This window comes from Rutilus rutilus (assembly GCF_951802725.1).
Source record: "Rutilus rutilus genome assembly, chromosome: 2".
Classification (NCBI taxonomy): Eukaryota; Metazoa; Chordata; class Actinopteri; order Cypriniformes; family Leuciscidae; genus Rutilus; species Rutilus rutilus.
The window spans coordinates 30,230,343-30,251,793 of NC_140210.1; the positions used below are offsets into that span (position 1 = coordinate 30,230,343).

The 21,451-nt window shown below is 36.9% G+C and overlaps 1 protein-coding gene across 3 annotated transcripts in view; it reads left to right on the top strand.

Annotated features, from left to right (window-relative positions):
- Positions 1-21,451, top strand: part of epha6 (eph receptor A6) — a 155,398-nt gene that overhangs the window by 41,825 nt on the left and 92,122 nt on the right. For all 3 annotated transcript variants that reach the window (XM_084392953.1, XM_084392954.1, XM_084392955.1), the window contains exon 3: positions 2,227-2,896. In XM_084392953.1, the coding sequence (XP_084249079.1) occupies positions 2,227-2,896 (670 nt within the window). The remainder of the gene's footprint in view (positions 1-2,226; positions 2,897-21,451) is intronic.

Genomic DNA, 21,451 nt, shown 5'->3' on the forward strand with positions numbered 1-21,451 from the left:
CTTAGCCTGAATGACTAGGGGCTGAATAAAGTCTGGGGGCGGGCCGCCGTATGTCCGCTTTATTTTTGTACAGAGAGTAGCTCGCACATCACGTGAAGATTGCACGCACAGAGAAACATTCAGGAGCAAACATGCATATATAAATAACCATTTTATGCATTTTGTATAGCCTGTATTTTACACATAGGGAAATCAGAATTTATTTGACTGACATTCCAGGATTATCAGCAAGCTATCTAAAGCTCCCGTCTGTAACTTTATGGGTTAAAAAGTATCCAAAATAATTTTTTCAGCAAGTACATAACCAGCCAGTGTTCAAAACTATCTCCTTGCCTTAGCTCAATTCAAAACGGTAAGCTTGTAATAATGCTAATAATGCTAATAATGCAACCGGGCCCATGTGAAAACAAGGATAAATGCATCTGATTACAGATACGTGTGTTTTTATTTCAAAGAGTACCAGTTCTAAGGAACATTCATTTGTTGGTATGACAATTAGAAATTAGACTGCATAGAAATGGAAACTGAACTACAGGTAGCTATAATACACATTAAATGCAGTCACGCAATGCTGATGTTGTTAAAGGAGAACTCCAGTCAATTTTAACATTGAGCTCATTTTTTTGTAAATTTGGAGTGCTGTCAATACAGAGAACAACGACAAAAATCGGTGTTGCCTACACAGAGTTATCCTCTTTTTAAAATTTGCACCCTGTTGACTTCAATGGGGCAAGTTTTAAACCTGCTTTTAGTCTCTTAACATCCTTGATGTGTCATTACAAGTGCCCAGCCATGTGAGTGATTCCTTCAGAGTGATCACGGGTGAATCTGACTGCAGTAGATGTGAAAGATATTAATAAAAACGATATTATTTTAGCCAGTGCACATACCTGTATTTACATCCTGTTTTCAGTCGAAGTCCATAGTAATCGATTGTCGAGTTCACACGCATAGGTTTAGTTACCTATGATCACGCGCGTGAACTCGACAATCGATTACTATGGACTTCGACCGAAAACAGGAAGAAAATACAGGTATGTGCGCTGGCTGAAATAACATCATATTTATTAATATCTTTCACGTCTACTGCAGTCAGATTCACCCGTGATCACTCTGAAGGAATCACCACTCACATGACCTGTGCACTTGTAATGACACATCAAGGATGTTAAGAGGCTAAAAGCAGGTTTAAAACTTGCCCCATTGAAGTCAACAGGGTGCAAATTTTAAAAAGAGGATAACATGGTGTAGGCAACACCGATTTTTGTCGTTGTTCTCTGTATTGACAGCACTCCAAATTTACAAAAAAATTAGCTCAATGTTAAAATTGACCGGAGTTCTCCTTTAACATTATCAATTTGAGAACAAAGTATAATTTGCACGGTTTGATGTGATAAGCAATCGTTAGATTTAATCAGTGCGATTTACTGCAATGCCTTTTTTCCCTTAGTTGGTCAGAACAAAAGTGGATGTTACTTACTTCATGGTTGTTCAGTTGACATTTTCCGGTGAAAATCATTATGTTGGTCATACTTCCAAAAAGTAGAATCTGTGAATCCGAATGACAGTATCCACACCGGCGCGGTGACTAACAGCCGCACATTCTCCTCAAAACATTGGATTCATCCGCGCTGTGCCGTGCCGATGCACAACCCACGTAAAGTTGATAATTCCGCGAATAACTACAATTGCAGATTCCAAACAGAGATGGCGACAAAGAGGAAAAACTACGGACTGCAGCTTTAAGTAACACAGTGAATGTATACAATAATAATAGCATTTATATGGTTGGCAAAAAATGGGACACTACATTTTATTCAAAGTCCACTGGATATTGACTAAATATCTTTAATACATTTTGATTTTAATACATATATAATAAATATATATAATTTAAATAATATATAACATAACTACATTCTCTATGTAATATAAGACAGGACAAAAATATATATATGATTATTAAAAAATATATATTGTGTATGTCAAAAAAGTTAGTTATCACCTTAGTAAATAAATGAATTATTAGATTCCATGTTTGTTTCATTTTACAGTGAAACAAAAGTTGTTCTATGTTAATTGTATGACGCTAACTTCAAGTTGATTTCTCTGGGAGAGAGATCTCAATAAGCAGAGTAGCCTTCCTGAGCATTCACTACTTTATGTTGCTTTCTCCAATTATCCCACTATCTATCTTCTCATTCCTTTGTCCTTTGCTCTCCACAGTGGGATGCCATCACGGAGATGGATGAGCTTAACCGGCCCATCCACACCTTCCAGGTGTGCCACGTAATGGAACCCAACCAGAACAACTGGCTCCGTACAAACTGGATACCCCGTCAGGCTGCACAGAAGATCTATGTAGAGCTTCGCTTCACTCTGCGGGACTGCAACAGCATCCCCTGGGTCTCTGGCACCTGTAAGGAGACTTTTAACCTCCACTACTTTGAGACAGATGAGCCACATGGTGCCAATGCTCATTTTCATCCTAACGAGTATGCTAAAATCGATACTATTGCCGCCGATGAGAGTTTCACACAGACAGATCTGGGCGATCGTGTTCTGAGGCTGAATACCGAAGTGCGGGAAGTAGGACCAATATCTCGTAAGGGTTTCTACTTGGCCTTCCAGGATGTGGGCGCATGTATCGCCCTGGTGTCTGTGAGAGTTTATTACAAAAAATGTCCGTCTACCCTGAGAAACCTTGCCGCCTTTCCCGACACTGTCCCGCGGGTGGATTCCTCTTCATTGGTGGAGGTCAGGGGGGCGTGTGTTGAGAATGCAGAAGAACGTGACACACCCAAGCTGTACTGTGGCGCTGATGGTGATTGGCTGGTGCCGCTGGGCCGTTGTGTCTGCAGCATTGGCTATGAGGAAAGTGACGGTCTCTGTCTTGGTAAGTTCTAACACTAAATCCTGCTTTCTAAATCTCTTTCTATCCGCTACAGGGTTAGCCAGTAATGTATGTATACATATATGTACTGTATATATACCCTACATTCAAAAGGTTAGGGTCGTAATATTTTTAAATGTTTTTTGAAAGAAGTAGGCCTAGACTATCTTATGCTCACGAGCCTGCATTTATTTGATAAAAAAAAAAATAAAAAAAAAATGATTGCAATTTAAAATAGGTTTTCTATTTGAATATATTTTATTCTGTGATGTCAAAGCTGTTGTGGCAGCCATTTCTCTAGTCTTCAGCATGACATGATCCTTAAATCATTGTAATATGCTGATTTGGTGCTCTTTTTAAGAAACGGATAAATAATTTTTGTGGAAATCATGATACATTTTCTCAGGATTCTTTGATGTGATGTCAAAAGAACAGAATTTATTTGAAATAGAAATCTTTTAAAACATTTCCTGTCACTTTTCTTACTGACCCTAAACTTTTGAATGGTAGTGTATGTATATGTATAAAATTTTCAACCGCAGGAATCTGTAATCTAATCTGTGGTTTTAAATAAAAAAATATGTCACCAAGCAGAAAACTAAAGTTTACTCTGTCTGCAAACTGTATGGTGGACAAGTGCTTCCAGTGCAGCCTTATTGATTATGAAGGGACTGATTCATTTTGACATGCCACTCGTGTCCAGTATGGATGTGGTGTAATGTTGCCAATGTTTACCAAGCAACATGGCATTGGCAACTTGTCACATTATTATAGAATTCAACTGATGTGTGGTCACAGGTGTGCATATCTGTTTGCAATACATTTTTACGTGACTCAGAATTTGATTGTGTTGAAACCTTAACAGTGGTATTATAGCCTATTGCAAAGCCACTGTTTTTGTACTAATGCCTGACTTTTTATTCATTTGTTATGCATAATTTTAAATTTTGGTCTGGGTCCATCAAGGTCAATTAAATTCAGTTGTGGTCAGAGTTGTTGGCACTCCTGGTAAATATGATCAAACATGGTTGTAAAAATAAATCTGCATTGTTTATTGTTGATCTTTCATTCAAAAAATTCACAAAAAAATCTAACCCTTTCATTGAAGTAAAATAATTGAAAGTGGGGGGAAAATCACATTATGAAATAAATGCTTTTCTCCAAACCACGGTGGCCATAAATATTGGCACCCTTTTATTAAATAGATAAAAATATATCTTTTTGCCAAGATTAAAGCTCTGAGTTTTGTCTTATAATGCCTGATGAGTTTGGAGAACACCTGAAAAGAGATCAGACACCATTCTTTCATACAGAATCTCTCCAGATCCTTCAGATTCCCAGATTCCCAGCTCCATGCTGGTGCTTCTTCTCTTCAGTTCACCCCACTCATTTTCAATAGGGTTCAGGTCAGGGGAATGGGACGGCCATGGCAGAAGCTTCATTTTGTGCTCAGTGACACATTTTTGTGTTGATTTTGATGTTTGTTTTGGATCGTTGTCCTGATGGAAGATCCAACCATGGCCCATTATAAGATTTCTAGCAGAGGCTGTCAGGTTTTGATTTTTTATTTGTTGGTATTTGCAAGAATCCATGATACCATGTATCTGAACCATGTCCATGGACCTCCAGCAAAATAATAGGCCCCCAACATTAAAGATCCAGCTGTATATTTAACCGTGGGCATGGGGCAATTTTCAATGCTTTAGCTATTTTATTACAGCCACTTTCTATTTTGTGAGCTCAACAATCTTTTGCTGCACATCAGAACTATATTCTTTGATTTGACTCATTGTGATGAATGATTAAGGGAATTTGGCCTTTGTGTTTCCTCATATTTATACTCATGTGAAACAAGAAGTCATAGCTAGACTATTTCATGATCCTAGTCACCCTGGTGTGCTAAAAAATGTAAATATAAATGGGAATATATTTCAGAGATATTGTACTCATAAAAATTCTAGGGGTACCAATTTCATAATGTGATTTCAGTTATTTTACTACAACGATTTTTGAATGAAAGATCGAAAGGATAACCAATGCAGATTTATTTTTACAGCCATCTTTGATCATATTTACCAGGGGTGCCAATAATTCTGACCACAACTGTAAATTAATTAATAATTGATTAAATAGTAATTAAGTGAGTAAGTCTTTCATTGGATTATCCAAAAATATGTTTGCTATATATAACACGTTTTGAAAAATAACTATGTCATATAGGCTATAATTTAAAAAAAATAACTCTATCATGATTATAGTAGTTCTGGTACCTCTGGCCCTATTACCCTTGATTAGTCAAGTGTGTTTCCAAGACTCCATATATAAAGTTGTTGTCTTTCAAAAGTAAGAGTCGACTCTGAGTCAATTAAATGAATCGTTTTCTAAACGAGTCATAAGCCGTTTCGTTGTGACGTCAAGACGAAACATTAGTATATTGCCCGCCCACTTATTGCACGCAGACACCAGGGAAAACTTGAACCTCAAACCAACAGCTGATTCCTGTGGATACTGGATAGCATCATGTCAAGAAGACAGTGCTGTGCTCTATAATGTGAAGGTAAAGCCAATTGTTTTTTTGTTTTTTTTTTCACTGCCCAAGGATGAGCATGTGAATAGTTAAGATAAGTGGTTAAAATTCATCTTTACCACAATGTCACAGCAGTATAATCCTAAACCTTTGCTGTGTTCCCTTTATTTTACTGACGACTGCTTCTCAAATCTCGGAGTTCAATGCAGGATTCGCAAACCGTTTTTACTCTTGAAAGATGGTGTTCAAAAAACGTAGTTTTGAGTTTTATATTGTGTAGGTCTCCTGCTAACTGGCTAACTCACGTTATCATTGTCTTACTGAAATACTTCTGCTAATCAGTTGTGGGCCACGATTACCTGTATAACTGTGTCTATTAATGCAGATTGTCTGTCATTCTCACTACTCACTACTTTGAGGAAATATTTGTTTTACCAACGTTTGTTACATCAGATCATTCACTCAAGAGCTTGGCTAATGTATACATTGCATACATGCACTGCTATTGATACAGTTTCCACGTATTCACCGCAATATATTAGAAAAATACTCGGTAAATAAATTAGTACAAGTAAAATAATCGGTTTGTTGATGGACATGCACTTGTTAATGTTAATGATGGTGAGGAATTACAGTTGCAACATCTCATAATGTACCTCAAACTGAGTAGTGTATCACTGAGAAACACTGAGTCCTGCTCGAGTCGTCCTTTTGATGGAGGTTCGGGTTAAACAACTAGTTCTTCCAATGTTTAATCATCGGACTTGCGCTCGTATTGATATGGTCAAATCGTTGCATTGTTCGTTACTGTGTTTAGTTTACAGTGTAGGAAGCCTCAGGACAGCTGACGTTGTTATGGCAATGGGCGTTTTTGTTTTCGACGCGTTGTACACGGTAGGCCAATCACAACAGACTGAGCTGTCTGGCCAATCAGAACAGAGTAGCTCGCGGAAAGGAGGGATTGAGACTGATTCAAGCACGAGTCGTTTGAGAATCATTAAAAATGTTTTTTTTTACCTTTGATGCATGTAAACATGTTGTAGGAGACTCCACAACAACATTAGAAAACTTTAAAATAGCATAATGGGGCACTTTTAAGTATAAAACCATTGGGCTGTTTCATTTGATCACTCAGCTTGCCTGTGTTCTCGGTGTATAATTCATATCAGGGTATGTGAGCTGTGATTTTGCCGGGGGCCAGGAGCAAATGCAGTGTATTTTTTCTTTGGCTTCAGATTCGCTCGGAAATGGGCAACCTTGAGTAAAAACCGAAGTGATTAAAGAATAATTTCAGACGGGAAGGAAAATTACTGTCACTCCATTGCACTCGCATATTGTATTCCAGTCTAAACGTTGCTTGCCAATGTGCAAAGCTTGAGACTTTACTTTTCTTCTTCTTCTTGTAACTGGTGGAGAACAAGTATAAGGACTAACAGGCCATATTCTTTCTGAAATGGGTGCCAGTCGATATCAGCTCCTGTATATAGTATATGAAAGCAACATCAAAGTGATATTCCGTACAACAGCACTTGCTGGTGGGACATTGATTACAGTTAACAAGGTATAAAATTACTCGTACCTAAGATTTTGGTCACACCGCCCATCTCTACTTTGTTTTTGATTGACTGAGAAAAGCCCCATTTCTGACAGCAGATGAAAGTAGATGAGAAAAGGGACAGCCATGATAGAGACATCAATGATTGACCCGGTTCATGCTGCCGCAGCCTGTGGGGAGGTTTTCTGTACATGTGAGAGAATAGGAGATGGCAATGGCAGTCAGAGGCATCATTACATTCCCCTCATTATCATACAGTAACTGAGCATTTCAACCATTCTTCAAGTGCTTTAAAAATTCTGTAGTGTGAGATGCACTCATTTTCAGTCTCTTTCTCAGGATTTGTTAGATGCACCAGATGAAGTATCACTCTCAAGATAGCATGCTGTCTGCGATATGATTTAGACTTAGTGAGTACATCAAAAGCAAAGCTCTGCTGTCACGGGGCTGTTCAGTGCATCTCTGTAACCTGCCTCCCCCCGTTTCCTGCCACCTCTGTCTCTTTCTTCCATTTTGCACATTATCTAAGCAGATCACTCCTCAGATTAAGGCTGCAATCGCACTGGCACCTGTCAAAGCCCTAATCAAATCCCCAGCGTCAGGGCGGCTCCCGCTGCAAAGTGAATCCATAATCAGCTCTCCCCTGCCCATCAGAGACCACTTGCTCAGCATGGTGTTTGTGTGTTTGTGTGAGTCAGGGACAGAAGCTGAGAAATCGAGAGACAGACTTTCAGAGTATGTACTGAATTTCAAAAAAAACTTCTCAACTGTTGGTGAAGTTTGATCTTTAGGGATCCAGCTGTGTAAGTTCCAGGTTGGTATTGTATGTTCTTATAACCATCATGAAAAAAAAAAAGTTCTCATGTGTTTTTTTAACAGTAGGGATGCAATGATTGTAAAATTTTTGGCCAATACTGATAAGCCGATAATTATTATTTTTTGTTATGACTGCAAAAGGTGCAGGGCCACGTTACCAAAATGTGTGCAAAATTTCCTGGACAAAAAAAATAATAATAATATTCCACTGTCAATAGTATAGCAATGCATGAGGCACTGCTCACAAATACTTAAACTTTTAAAGCAAGCAGCTTTCTTTTGGACAATGCGGCAAATGTATGTGACCAACTTGAACTTGGTGTAAAATCTACACTAGAAAATGTCTTTCCACTCACTCGAAACTCCTGTTCATGTGGATTCCTATGAAATTATTTAAATGTTTTAAATGCAAAATTTTGCCAAGCAGCAGTAAATGTGACACAATCTTAGCTGATAAATGGCAGATATAAAGATTATATATTATTTTATGTAAATAAATTAAAATTAAAATCAGATGTGTGAATTTTAACATTGCAGCATTATAAAAGATGAAAAATATATTCATATATGGACACTAGAATTTTTTTGCTAAAGAGTAGGCTACATGTAATAGTGTTCTTAAATTATCAGTGCTAAAGGTTAGCCTTAAATAAGTGTTAGATGATGGCAGAGGTAATGTGGGGAAAATAGCAGAGGAAAAATGTATTGCTCAGTAGTTGTTTTTTCTTAGCTCAAGAGACTAGTTGTGATTCTCAAATATCTCTCATTGTTGTATCAATAACATTTCAAATATTTATCCTAACATTTCTTAGGATAAATAAAAATAGACACAAATGAGACATGAGAAATATTTGAGAGCAAAAGAATAAAAACAGAATGTGGTAGAAGAAACATAGGACATCTGTTTATTGTCTTGCTGCAATCTCTTTCAAGACTCAATTATAGGAATATTTTATTGCTCAGATGTTTCCCTTTTTAAGCTTAGGATACTTAGTTGAGATTCTCAAATATATCTAATTTAAGTATCAGTAGTGTCTCAGATGTTTCTCCTAAAATTATTTAGGAGAAATAAAAGTAGACACAACTGAGACATGGGAAAGTCCTGAGAAAAAGAAGTCCAAAATGAGAATGGGCTTTGTGGCGTGGGAGATCTCTATATTGTCTTGCAAAGGTTGCTCTTTTTTATTATTATTTTATGCCATTGGGGTTATTCACCTTTAATGGACAGGACAGTAGGAGGAGAGACAGGAAACAATGGGAAAGGCGAGAAGGGAACAGGAGCAGGTAAGTGCCTTTAGCTGGGACTCAAACTCGTGCTGTCTGAGGTGCAGTTGTGTCTCGATGTCGATGTGCTGGCTACAAGGCTATGGCTCTGACAGAGGTTTATCTAAGCTCAAGATACTAAGTGGTGATTCTCTTATATGTCTCATTATCTATCAGTTTTGTCGTCAGATGTCTTCAATTTTTATATCGTAAATACTGAAACTATTATTTAAATACCATTATACGTTTCAGAATATTAAGGGTTACTAGTTTAAATGTATCTTTAATGTCCAGCATTTTATATGTAGCAGGTTTGCCGAACATACAAGTTAAGGGATTAGTTACTTATAAGATGTTAGACAAGATTATATATATATATATATCAGTGGCGGTTCTACATTGAATTACACCCTGGGCGAGACCCCCTTCGAGCGGGTCATTTTTCTTACCCCATTGGCAGATCATCATGTTTTGCTTGTTTTAAGCAAAAACTCAATTTTAAGTGTTTCACTCAATTTTAAGATATTAAGTCTTGTTTTCTGGGGAAATAAATAAAAAAATGATTTCCCCAGAAAACAAGACTTAATATCTTATGTCATTTTACCACTTTGTTAGCGTTATGCATCTTTATTTAAGAAATGTTTGATATTTGGACTGGAAACAAGACAAAAATACTAATTAAGAAAAGCATTTTTTGCAGTGTAATAACTGAACTTGTCACAGTTTTGTTGCAAAGCACAATATTATGGTGAAATTAGATCTTGTGTTTGAGTTAAAACCGAATTATTGTTAAGCATAGCAAGAATCATAGCAAAAAGGATAACAAATAAGAGTTATACCCACCAATTAATATTGCCCCTTCATTCATGACATGGATACCGTAATCATACAGAGAAAACATAGTTGCATACCTTTATCTTTCGCTCGTTTCTAAATTGGACACCTGATGGCTTTGACCTTTCTTGTCCATCTCTTATTTGGCACTCGACATCGACAATCAACAGATTTCCCCTGATACCCCCAATACCAACTGTCACTCACGAGTCACGACCAGAAGTCAAGACTAAACCAATTCACCTTGGTGGTGGTGACCAAGTAATCGTTTTGTATTACCTATTTTTATTCAGACCATTCAGAAAAACAAAAATGTGCACGAAATATAGAGGCCTGTATTTATAATATTATGAATGAAATGTGCGTTATTTGGAAGAAAGTCGAGGTGTGACTGACTTAGATAACTATATGGATTCCCCCCTTGTCCGTTCCATTTGGGAGAGAGAGACCCAGAGGTGAACTGTCATCCGCGCCCGCGCCTCCGCGCCCCCTCCCCTTTCCCCTTCTCAAACAAACAGCTTCTGTGCGCGGCATCTTCTCAGCAAGCAGGGGCGCCTGCAGCTGCAGGGGGCGCAAATTTGCCAATTCCCCACACAGTGAAATGATAGATAATAGAAAACCGCTTCGCGGCGCAGATTTTTTTTTTTTTTTTTTTTTTTTTCTCGTGCCGGCGGCGCCGCCCCCCCAAAAATGCCGCCCCGGGCGATTGCCCGGTTCGCCCGTGCCTAAAACCGCTACTGATATATATATATATATAAATATATAATTTTTTATTTAATTTTTTTAATCAAAAGTAACACTACCAGTGTTTTGTACCAGTTATTGTACCAGTACTTCATTGTTGTTGCATAACCTTTTTTGTTTTGTTTATCATTGAACATTTTGTCTTGAACAACCCATTTTGGATACATGTGAATATAGGTCATGATTTTCTCTATTAAATCATTGTGCAACAAAACACTGTCTACACTAAACAACTTCAAATATGACAATGTGTATTGTGTTTCACTTAAATGATGTGGATGAATGAGATTGAAGCTACCCATAGTGAAGAAAAAGTGCTCTCTTTCACATCTCAAATATTTCTGCTAGACATAAATGAGGTTACATTAACATCAAATGGAGACTTTTGCTTGAGTCTCCTGCTTCTCACACTTGTCTCCTGAGACAAAAATAAATAAATAATAATAATACAAATACTTGACAAATGCATTCACAACCTTGCAACTATGTTATTGTACTTTAATACATAAAGTAATTAGTCCTTTCCATTCAACTTTTGGCCCGCAAAAGTTTATTTTCATGACCATAGGTTAAAATAAAATAAAAAATCTACACTATTTCAGTAAAAAATTATTTCAGTCCTCTTGATGTTCTCTTGTATACTTTCCTTATGTGGGCTTCTAGGTCGCTAGCACCTTTATTTGACACTGACACGTACGTGCCAGCTTTGCAGGTCATGCATTCTGCTTCACACGGATCCCGACCGAGACGAAACCACAGGAATTTTCTCTGTAAATCATCTGTGAATTCACATTTGGGCTTTTTTTTTTTTAACGCTGTTCAGGAGCCATGTGCCACTGTTGACAAGCAAGCGCTGCTCTGTCTCTTGGCTGTTGCCGTGGTGCTGAGGGTAATGACTAATGATTGAGATGCAGTTTGCGTTACGTACATGACCGACCGACCAATGGTGGCGTGAGAGAAGGCGGGACCTAAAGCAATGCAAAATCAGCGACTGTAAAAAGCAAAAGCCGAATCCCAGACATTTTGGGCGATCTACAAATCCCGTCCGGACGCATTTTTTTAGGTCCAAAAAGAGGACATGTCCAGGAAAAATAGGACGTATGGCACCCTACTAAAGTTTTGAAGAGATCTCCGCAACATCACACACAGTGCTCAGAGTTCTCTCCTTAGAGACTCTGATCTCTCACACTTGTCTCCTCTAAAGTTTAGAAAAGATCTCAGGAACATCACAGACTATGTTCAGATTTGTCTCCTTAGCTAGAGACTCTGCTGGTAGCACACTTGTCTCCTCTAAAGTTTACAAGAGTTCTCAACAACTTTACAAATCAAATGTCTCAGTATGAACTCAAACATTGCTACCATATAATATATATCAATAATCAAAGTGGTCAATGATCACATTAAATCTACATCTCTATTCTCTTATTGTGTGTCAGCAATTAAGAGTGACTTTAATCTTATTTCTGCTTAACTTCACTCTTAATATAGGCGTAAACTCTAAATGTATTGTTTTTTACTTTGGTGCATTTAAAATACTTGACTTAATGCACAATTTGTAAAGTCGTTGCAGTCTCTTCTTAACATGAAATGAGACAAATGTGAGAGCTCCTCTAGCTGAGAAAGTCTAAGCCTATGTGTGATGTTGTTGAGATCTTGTCAGAAACTTAGGAGGGGACAAATATGAGACCACTGGGGTCTTTAGTTTAAGAGAAAAATCTGAGCACATGATAAGATCCCTTCTAAAACTTAAAAGGAGACAATTGTGAGAGACCAAGGGTGAGAAGCAGGAGACTCAGGAGAGTCAGACAGGAGACTAAACGTCTCCATTTGATGTTGAAGTACCCTCATTTTTGTCTTTTCTTTCCTCTGGGATAGCATGCACAATTAAATATTCAATATTAGAGAATGCCAATAAAAAAATCCAATATTGGCTAAGCAATATGGTGACGATATACTGTGCATCCCTATTAAAAAAGTTGTTTTTAACCACAATGAACAACTTCCTTAGTAGCTCTTAAACACTCCTCACATGGTTCTCTGCCAACTTTCTGAATTTGTTTGCTCTTCAGCTCCCTTGGCATTATGGGACATCAGAAGTGTTCACTGTTTGCACACTTCAGAATCCCATCAGATGCAGTACATCATCCTGATATTGTTTGCCTAATGTATCATGAAGGATTTTTACATTCTATTCATTTGACATGTGCCTGGAGAGACTGTATATACTGTTGCTGGGCTAATGCTCTGGGTCGCCTCCCACTGCTGTGGCGCTTTAGAATCTCACTGCCCGCTGCCAGCCTGTGTTTCACAGCTCTGCTAGTAGAGATTGTAGCCGTAAGGGTTTAAAAAGCTTGTCACGTTCTCTTTGTGTGTTGCTCTTTTTGCCAAGCAAGTTGTTCAACTTAAAAGCCTATAGATAAGTCAGTCGTTCCATTGTACATTTCTAATCTCTTAAATATGAAGTGTGTGATTTTTTTTTTTTTTATGTTAAAATACTCTACACCAGTGGTTCTCAACTCGAGTCCTCGTGACCCACTGCTCTGCACATTTTGTATGTCTCCCTTATTTAACACACCTGAACCAGATCATCAGCTCATTAGGAGAGACTCCATGAACTGAACTGAGTGTGTCAGATAAGAGAGACATACAAAATGTGCAGAGCAGTGGGTCACGAGGACTTGAGAACCACTGCTCTACACCACATTTGAATAAGAAACAATATCGAGTCTATAAAACGCGCCAAAACTCCACAAAGCACAACAAGTGTATCAGTGAGAGCACTCGTTTAAACGATTTACACAGACCGGGACATTTGCAATGCAACAGACTAGAGGACATAAATTAAGCCTTTAAATAAAAGGGTTATTATGCTGTTTAGGGAAATAAAAATGAACACACTAAAAACCTGCCTATACCTTAGGCTACATAACTAGTGTTGCCAGATTGCTCACCAAAACCCGCCCACTCCAAGTCTAAGAAAACTGTCAAAATAATAAGATATTATTTTATTGCCATGTCAATCAAGGTTGATAAGCACCATTTTTATCTCCTTAAAACAAAATACTGATGACAAAATAAAATTAAAATAAATACATTTCCCAGGAAAACTGATCAAAACAGCACAAATACATTCAAGAGAATCAGCAAATAAAATGCCCAGGTGGAAACGGTCAAAACGAAAAAAGAAATTACCCGATGACTTTAACCCTCGGAAAAACACATGCTTAATTTTGAATGTCAACAGTAAAAATTAAGCCAATTTAAGTGCAAAAAGTGCCCAATGTAAGTTTTCGGAATAAGCTGGTATTTCACACACATTAATGCACACACCACAGCCAAACTGAAATTTTGGAACAACAATACTGTGCTCACCTTTGTGTTGTGCTTTGACTTCCGATAGAAGTACAGTACATCTTTCGTGAAGTACATATTGTAGAACATGAGCAGAACTTAGCACAGTCAAAACTGATTAATTGTTGATTCAAACCTCTTTCGGCAGCTGTCAGAGACGAGTAGAGTGCAGTTTGGATGGTTTAAAAGTTGCAGATGTCCTGATCAGTGTGCACATGACGATGGACAGATAGTGCCATATTCGATTTCAGTTAAGTCATTCAACTGTGCTTTCAGAGTTATTTATAGGCCTATTTATAAAGAGCCATTTGTGTGATCTCCCACCACAGGTGTAATCCACGTTTTGATATGATGTAACCCTATGTGCGTATGTTTTAAAAAAACATAATTCAAAATAAATATAAATAATAAATACATAAAACATAAATCATTTTAATAGCCCATGTTTATTACAAATAAATGAATAAATGCTAAAAATGAATAAATGTAAATGAACAAAAGGTATGAGTGTTTCAGAAACATTTTTATTAATGCTGTGTTTGAAATGGGACACTAGCACACTGTAAACTGTTTACTATTTTAAGTATGCTAAATACTCTAATATGCAGTATCAATGACAGCAAACCATTTCAGAAGCTATATTGTTCTACAAATTTGTCACATGACAATTGTTGTAACTCACAACATTGGATTTTTTAAGTGAGTGTAGTCCAGTTGTCATCTTGGAGATGCGTATCATTATTTTGCATTTTGCGAACATATTTTTATTGAATCATAACATACACTTAAATACAAACATAACTTACTCAAATCCATCCCCCTCCACAATTACCCTGGCAGTTGGTAAAACAATAAATAATTATAATTATAATAATAAAAAAAAAATAAAAAAAAAATCCTTAAACATACAGTGCTGCTTTATATCACACACTCCTGTTAAGCATTAAGCATATACTACAACTTCACACATATATAGCCTCTTCAATATCTCCTTCTTTAACAAATCTCAAGAACATCTCCCAAATTTTGTAAGCTTCTCAAGGGCCAAACTGGATATCAAGTTTATCAGCCAAAGTCCAAGGGAAGGACAACTTGTATTCTTCCAGCAAAGGGCAATTGAACGCCTGGCTTGTAGTAGGCACAAATACGCCAGTTTTTTCTCTTTGACGGACAGAAAGCAATTGTCCACATAGACACCCAATACACATATTACCGGGCTTAAAGAGATAGGAGTAGTAGTAAATTGAGATACATACTGAGCCACTTTCCTCCAAAACTTTTGCACCTCACCACATTCACACACACAATGAAAAAATTTGCCTTGGAAATGATTGCATTTAAAACATAAGTCAGGGATACTAGTAGTGATATAAGTTCTCATTCTCCAATTATATTGTAAGAGTCTCAAACGAGTATTTATAGTTTGAGTCTGTGCTTTTAAACATATTGTACCCCACTCATCTAATGAAATGTCTTTATTTAAATCCTGCATCCATGCTCGTCTTTTATTTTCAGAATTTTCTTTATGATTCTGTACCAGTATATTATATAATTAGGTAATTCGCCCTTTACTGAAACAGTCTTGTTTGGAAAAGGTTACCAGTGTGGATAATGAAGGGAGTTGCACAAAATTATTTAGTTTCGAAAAAATAAAACTTCTAAGCTGCAGGTATTTAAAAAATAAATTCCGGGGTATATGAAACTTTGATACCAGATTGTCAAATGAGATTAAAATATTGTCTTCATATAAGTCCATCAGTCTAACTATTCCCTTATTCAACCATAGTTAAACCCCATATAATTTTTAGCTGGAGTGAAATATTCATTCCCCCAAATCGGGGAGAAGCAAGACAACAATGGGGCCTCTCCGAGAAATGTATGAACTTAGTACCAGATCATAATGGTATTCTTCACAAATGGATTGTCTGTTTTTCTTTTTAGTTCTTTAAGGGGTGCTGAATGTAAAGAGCGGTCAAGTGTCAAGCCTTTTGCAGCCAACATTTCAACCTGTAACCAAGGCATATTCGTATCTCTAGAGAACCAGAACATTGCAGCGATATTTTAAGCAGCCCAATACAACCTCAATACATTTGGTAATTGTAGCCCCCATTCTCTCTTACTCATTTAGAAACATGATTGATGACTTGTATTTATTTACTTTAAAACCAGAAAAAACACTGAACGTGCCCATAAGCTTTAAAAGGGAAGGTATCGATTTTTCACGCTCTGATAGAAACACTATGGTATCATCAGCATGTAAGGCAATATGGTGTTCTAAAACTGCTGAATGAATACCGTGAATTATAGGGTGTGATCTAATTGCTATTGCTAGCAGTTCCATGGATAATACAAAGAGTAGAGGCGAAAGCGGCGAGCCTTGTCAGGAACCACGACTTAATTTAAATGGTTGTGAGATAAGATTGATGGTGAGTACCTCCGCAGTAGAATCAACTAATAGAATTCCCATCCATCTATGGAAATTGTCACCCAAACCAAACCGCTCAAGAACCTTCTACAAATATGGCCATTCAAGTCTGTCGAATGCCTTTTCGGCATCGAGCGACAGGATGGCCGTAACAGGGGCACCGTCCCCGGCATGTACCAAATTGAGTACCCTCCTAACATTGTGGAACCCTTAACAAAGCCACTCTGAATGTACCAGCAGAGGCAGGACCTTCTCAAGTCTCATCCCCAAGGCTTTAGCAATACATTTTGCATCTGTATTCAAAAGTGAACTTGGTCTATATGACCTGCATTCTACAGGTAGCTTTCCTGGCTTCAAAATAAGAGTGTTCAGGGCACTTATCAACGAGGGAGGAAGAGATCCTCACCGAAAAGTTTCTACATACATATCCAGTAACGGGCCTATTAATTTATCTTTGAATTCCTTATAAATGTCAATTTGGAGCCCATCCGGACCCGCCACCTTACCGCCCTACATTTTAAGAATAGCATTAGAAACTTCTTCTAATTCCAGTTCCCTATCTAGCTTAAGTTTTGTCGCTTCGAAGATAGAGGGAATATCTAACCCATTCAAAAATGAGTTTTGAGTAAAGGCTTGATACAAAACGATACAAATGTACAGTTAATCTCAGCCGGATCCATTGTAATTTTTCCTCTCCCATTACTAATTTCATTAATAGCTCTTTCTGGTGTAAATTTCTTAAGTTGCCAGGCCAGCAGTTTACTGGGTTTCTCACCCTGATCATAAAAAGTTTGCTTCAGTCTTAATACACTACTTTCAGCTTTTAGCATTGAAAGTTCCTCATATTCAGCTTTTAATGCTAATAATTGTTTGCTTAATTCGTACAAATTTATCTAGGTTTATTATTTTCTCTAAATCTCTGATTTCAGTGTCTCAAGCAGCTTTTGTCTATCTTTATTAAATTTGGAACTAGTATAACTAATCATTTGGCCTCTAATAAATGCCTTAAAGACTTCCCATCTAATGGCTGCTGAGATCTGTATTGTAAAATACAGGTCTATCTGTTCACCAACAAATTTAATGAATTCAGAGTTTTGCAACCATCTAGGCTGCAAGCACCATCTAGGGGAACTTTTAGATGTTTGAGTGTCTAAATAAAATAATGAGGTGGGGGAATGATCCGACAAAACCACATTATCGTATATACAACTTTCTACACTAGGCAATAAAGAAACATAAATTAAGAAATAATCTATATGAGAGGAGGTTTTAGATAAAGAAGAGAAACATGAGTATTCCCTTATCCACTGCTACTATCACTGTTCCATGTAGCGAGGCAATCAATAAGAAAAGATTTAAAAAAAATATTTAGCATTTTAATTAGCTTTTTATTCTTGGTAGTTTAATCAAATAATGAGTCCTAAAAGAGATAGGAAAAGTTGATATTATTTGTGCACTGTATTGTGGGATACAGTATTCCTTACAGTGCTCTAGTTCAGTGGTTCTAAACCTTTTTGACATTGAGGCCCCCTTTTGTCCAAGACAATTTTCGAAGGCCATGATATGTAAGTTTATACTTCTGTTGTAAAAAAAAAATCAAAAAAAGAAATATATATATATATATATATGTACGTACGATGTCAATATGATGTCAGTTTAATGTTGTAATTTTTTCATTATTTTAAATGATTATAATATAACTACTTTAAAATAATTGTAAGGCTTACTGGAGCCCCCTGGAAGTTTCCTGAAGCTCCCTGGTTGAAAACCCCTGCTCTAGTCGTATACTGCACATTTTATTATTATATACATAAAGAAATTGCACTTTTGTGACCTTGGACCACAAAGTCACATGGGTATTTTTTTTTTTTATTATTATTATTGAGATTTATACATCATATAAAAGCTGAATAGATAAGCTTTCCATTTATGTGTGGTTTATTAGGATAGGAAAATATTTGGCCGAGATACGACTATTTGAAAATCTGGAATCTGAGGGTGCAAAAAAATCGAAACATTGAGAAAATCGCTTTTAAAGGTTTCCATTTATGTTTGCGATTGTGCTGCATCACTCACAAAAATAAATGTTTTATATATTTACGGTAGGAAATTTACAAAATATCTTCATGGAACATGATCTTTACTTAATATCCTAATGATTTTTGGCATAAAAGAAAAATCGATAATTTTGACCCATACAATGTATTGTTGGCTATTGCCACAAATATACCCGTGCGACATGTGACTGGTTTTGTAATAGCGAAGTAATTACAGTTCACCTTTAACACAATACAATAAAGTCATATAATGCCATTATAATATGGCATTATATGACATTTTTCATGTAATGCCATTTTTGTACAAGTTAATATGATTCTTTAGGGTCTAAATTAAAATTTTGAAATATACTTTATATATTAGTATTGTAAGAAAACCTCTAATTTTACCTGGTCAAAAACAGCTCTGTTTTCAGCACGCCATTTAAGTGCATGTGTCTTTAAATGATAATGAGCTTTGCTCACACCGCCTCTCTGTTCTGTGGGGCGTTTTGACACAACACACGTGGAGTGTTGCCTTGACAACAGTTGAGGGTATATTTTGGAGAAAGAATGGCAGCGGGAGTCTCTGAGGACACATTTGTGCAACCGTATCAATTTGAACCAGAGTCGGACCTGGAACAAGAAGACGGCCCCAAAGAAGTTAGACAATTAAGACTCGAACAGGACGTTTCTGAATGATTGGTTAACGTAATGTTACTTTGATCTATCTTTGTATGTAACTTACTGGCAGGGTAGAGTAGTGAGATACGAACGCTATGTGTTTACTGATGTATACATTAGTTCATTGACAGATTGATGTTACAGCTAATGGTCATGAAAAACTTTTGTTCGGTAAATGAAGGCTTGTCAGTGATGCGTAACGTTATCTCTGCCGTGTTAGGTACTGTACAACTGTCAGGGCTGAAGCACTTTTTCAGGAGCAGCTTCTTAGCAAAACCAGCTTTATACTGACCCTCGTTTATAAAGCAGTCTGGTAAGAAATGATTCGCGCAAACATGAAAGCATTGACGTTGATCGTGGGGAATATTCCCTTCGAAAACAAAACTCAGCCACTGCGTCTTCAGCGGTTCGGATTTAGGAACATCAAAATGACTGCTGTGTTCGTTATTACATCCAAGAACAGAACACCACAATCGCTTAGACGCCATTCTGCTCCAGCGTATCAACAATGGCGGACTATGATGACAGCTCGCTCAGGGCGGGTCTGTGTTGAAACGCTGCTGTCAATTAACAATCGTGGGAGAGGCGTCCGACCGTGTGACGTCACACGGTCAGACGGCTCAATTTGAGACAGGGGAAAACATATAAGGAGATAAAAAAAAAATAAAAACACTGGATGGATTTTTATCATTATATGATGGTTGTGTACAGGCACTGCCAACACACATTTCAGTACAATCAACTTGTGAAAGTGCATGTACCATTATATGACCCCTTTAATACATGCAGAACTTAAAATGAACATATTACAATTTTGCTATGAATTTTTTTTAATGCGCCTATTTATTTTATTACTCATTTGAGTGTGTGAAATACCTTGACCATGACGTGAGGTTCTCTTATTGATTTTGCACCAGTAAATCAAGAATTGTCGGTTCTGTATAAAATATGTTTTACATAGTCTGCCATTTTTTTTTTTTTTTTGATTTAGCAAATATACCAATCTGTCAGATTTTTCACATTAATCTATACTCAGGTTGTGCAATTATCCAAATTGTGTGTACACAGATGTCTGGGAAATGTAATAACCAGCTTTTGGATTTATATATTTTGATATGGATGATGGAAAACACAAGCAGGGCTGATTCTTAAGCCTGCAAAAGGCGCTTTGTCCCCAAAGCCTGTTGTTTACTTGGGCCTTGGAAGACTTTTCTTCAGTCTTGATCCTAATCAGCGGTGACTGCAACCGGAAAGCAAGGCAAATATTGTTTTATCTGTATTGCATTAATACTTTGGTCTCCTGTATCTTTATCCTCTGATCATAAACACTAGGTTCCTTTGGCATATCTCTCTCTATATATATATTTTTTTTTTTCTGCCAGGTGTCTCCAACATGCACCATTTTTTTTTTATTTAATCCGTTATATCAACACTTGTCTGCCGTTTGCTCTCCTTTCCTGCTGTGTTTTGATTCTCCACTGTGTTGCATCAATGATCTGTTCTGCCAGCTGTGAGGGATTGTTGGAAAGGTACATACTGAATGTGTGTGTTCTACCTTTAAGTTTACTTTGCTCCAGGACTGAAAGAGGCAAGACGGAAATATCGAACCAATCAAGTAAATGCCAGATAGCTTATTCAAATTCAGCAGCAAAGCATTAGCATCCCACCATTTCTCTTATTACCACGTGTCAAAGTTAATCTAATGTGGCAGATGACTTTTTAAGAGAGTTCAGATTGACATTTGACAAGAATTGCTTTTGCATCGACACAAAGATGCACGCTTGAAGAAACACATTTGATCATATCTTGAGCATACAAAACAAAAGCCATCAATCTCTTATTTCCTGTTATCATGCAGGATTCAGTGGTGCTCTGCTGCTCAAGCATGCTATTGTTTACGTAGAACGAACAAATGTAAGGATTTTTTTATTTGTGTTAACGTTTTTTTTTTTTTAAGATTCAAAATAACACTCCAAATAAACCATCTCAGTGCTTTGAGTTTAGTTTACTTTAAATCTGTAAATCAATTAACATTTATTTGTATAGCGCTTTTCACAATACATATTTCAAAGCAGCTTTACAGAAAATGCATGTCTACATTACAATTCAGAGTGATCTGTTATCAGAGGTGACTGTGTCTGAGTTATGTATTTTAGAAATGTACATATACAAATTATGCAGTTAGCTAATGTGATGCATTCATTTTAGGCAAAAACAATAATCTCACTGAAATAATTATTACAAGCTGCGAATATAATGAATACAATATAGAAAATTTAGCATTGGTGCCTGTTGATTCAGAGTTTGCGTTATCTGAAGTCCT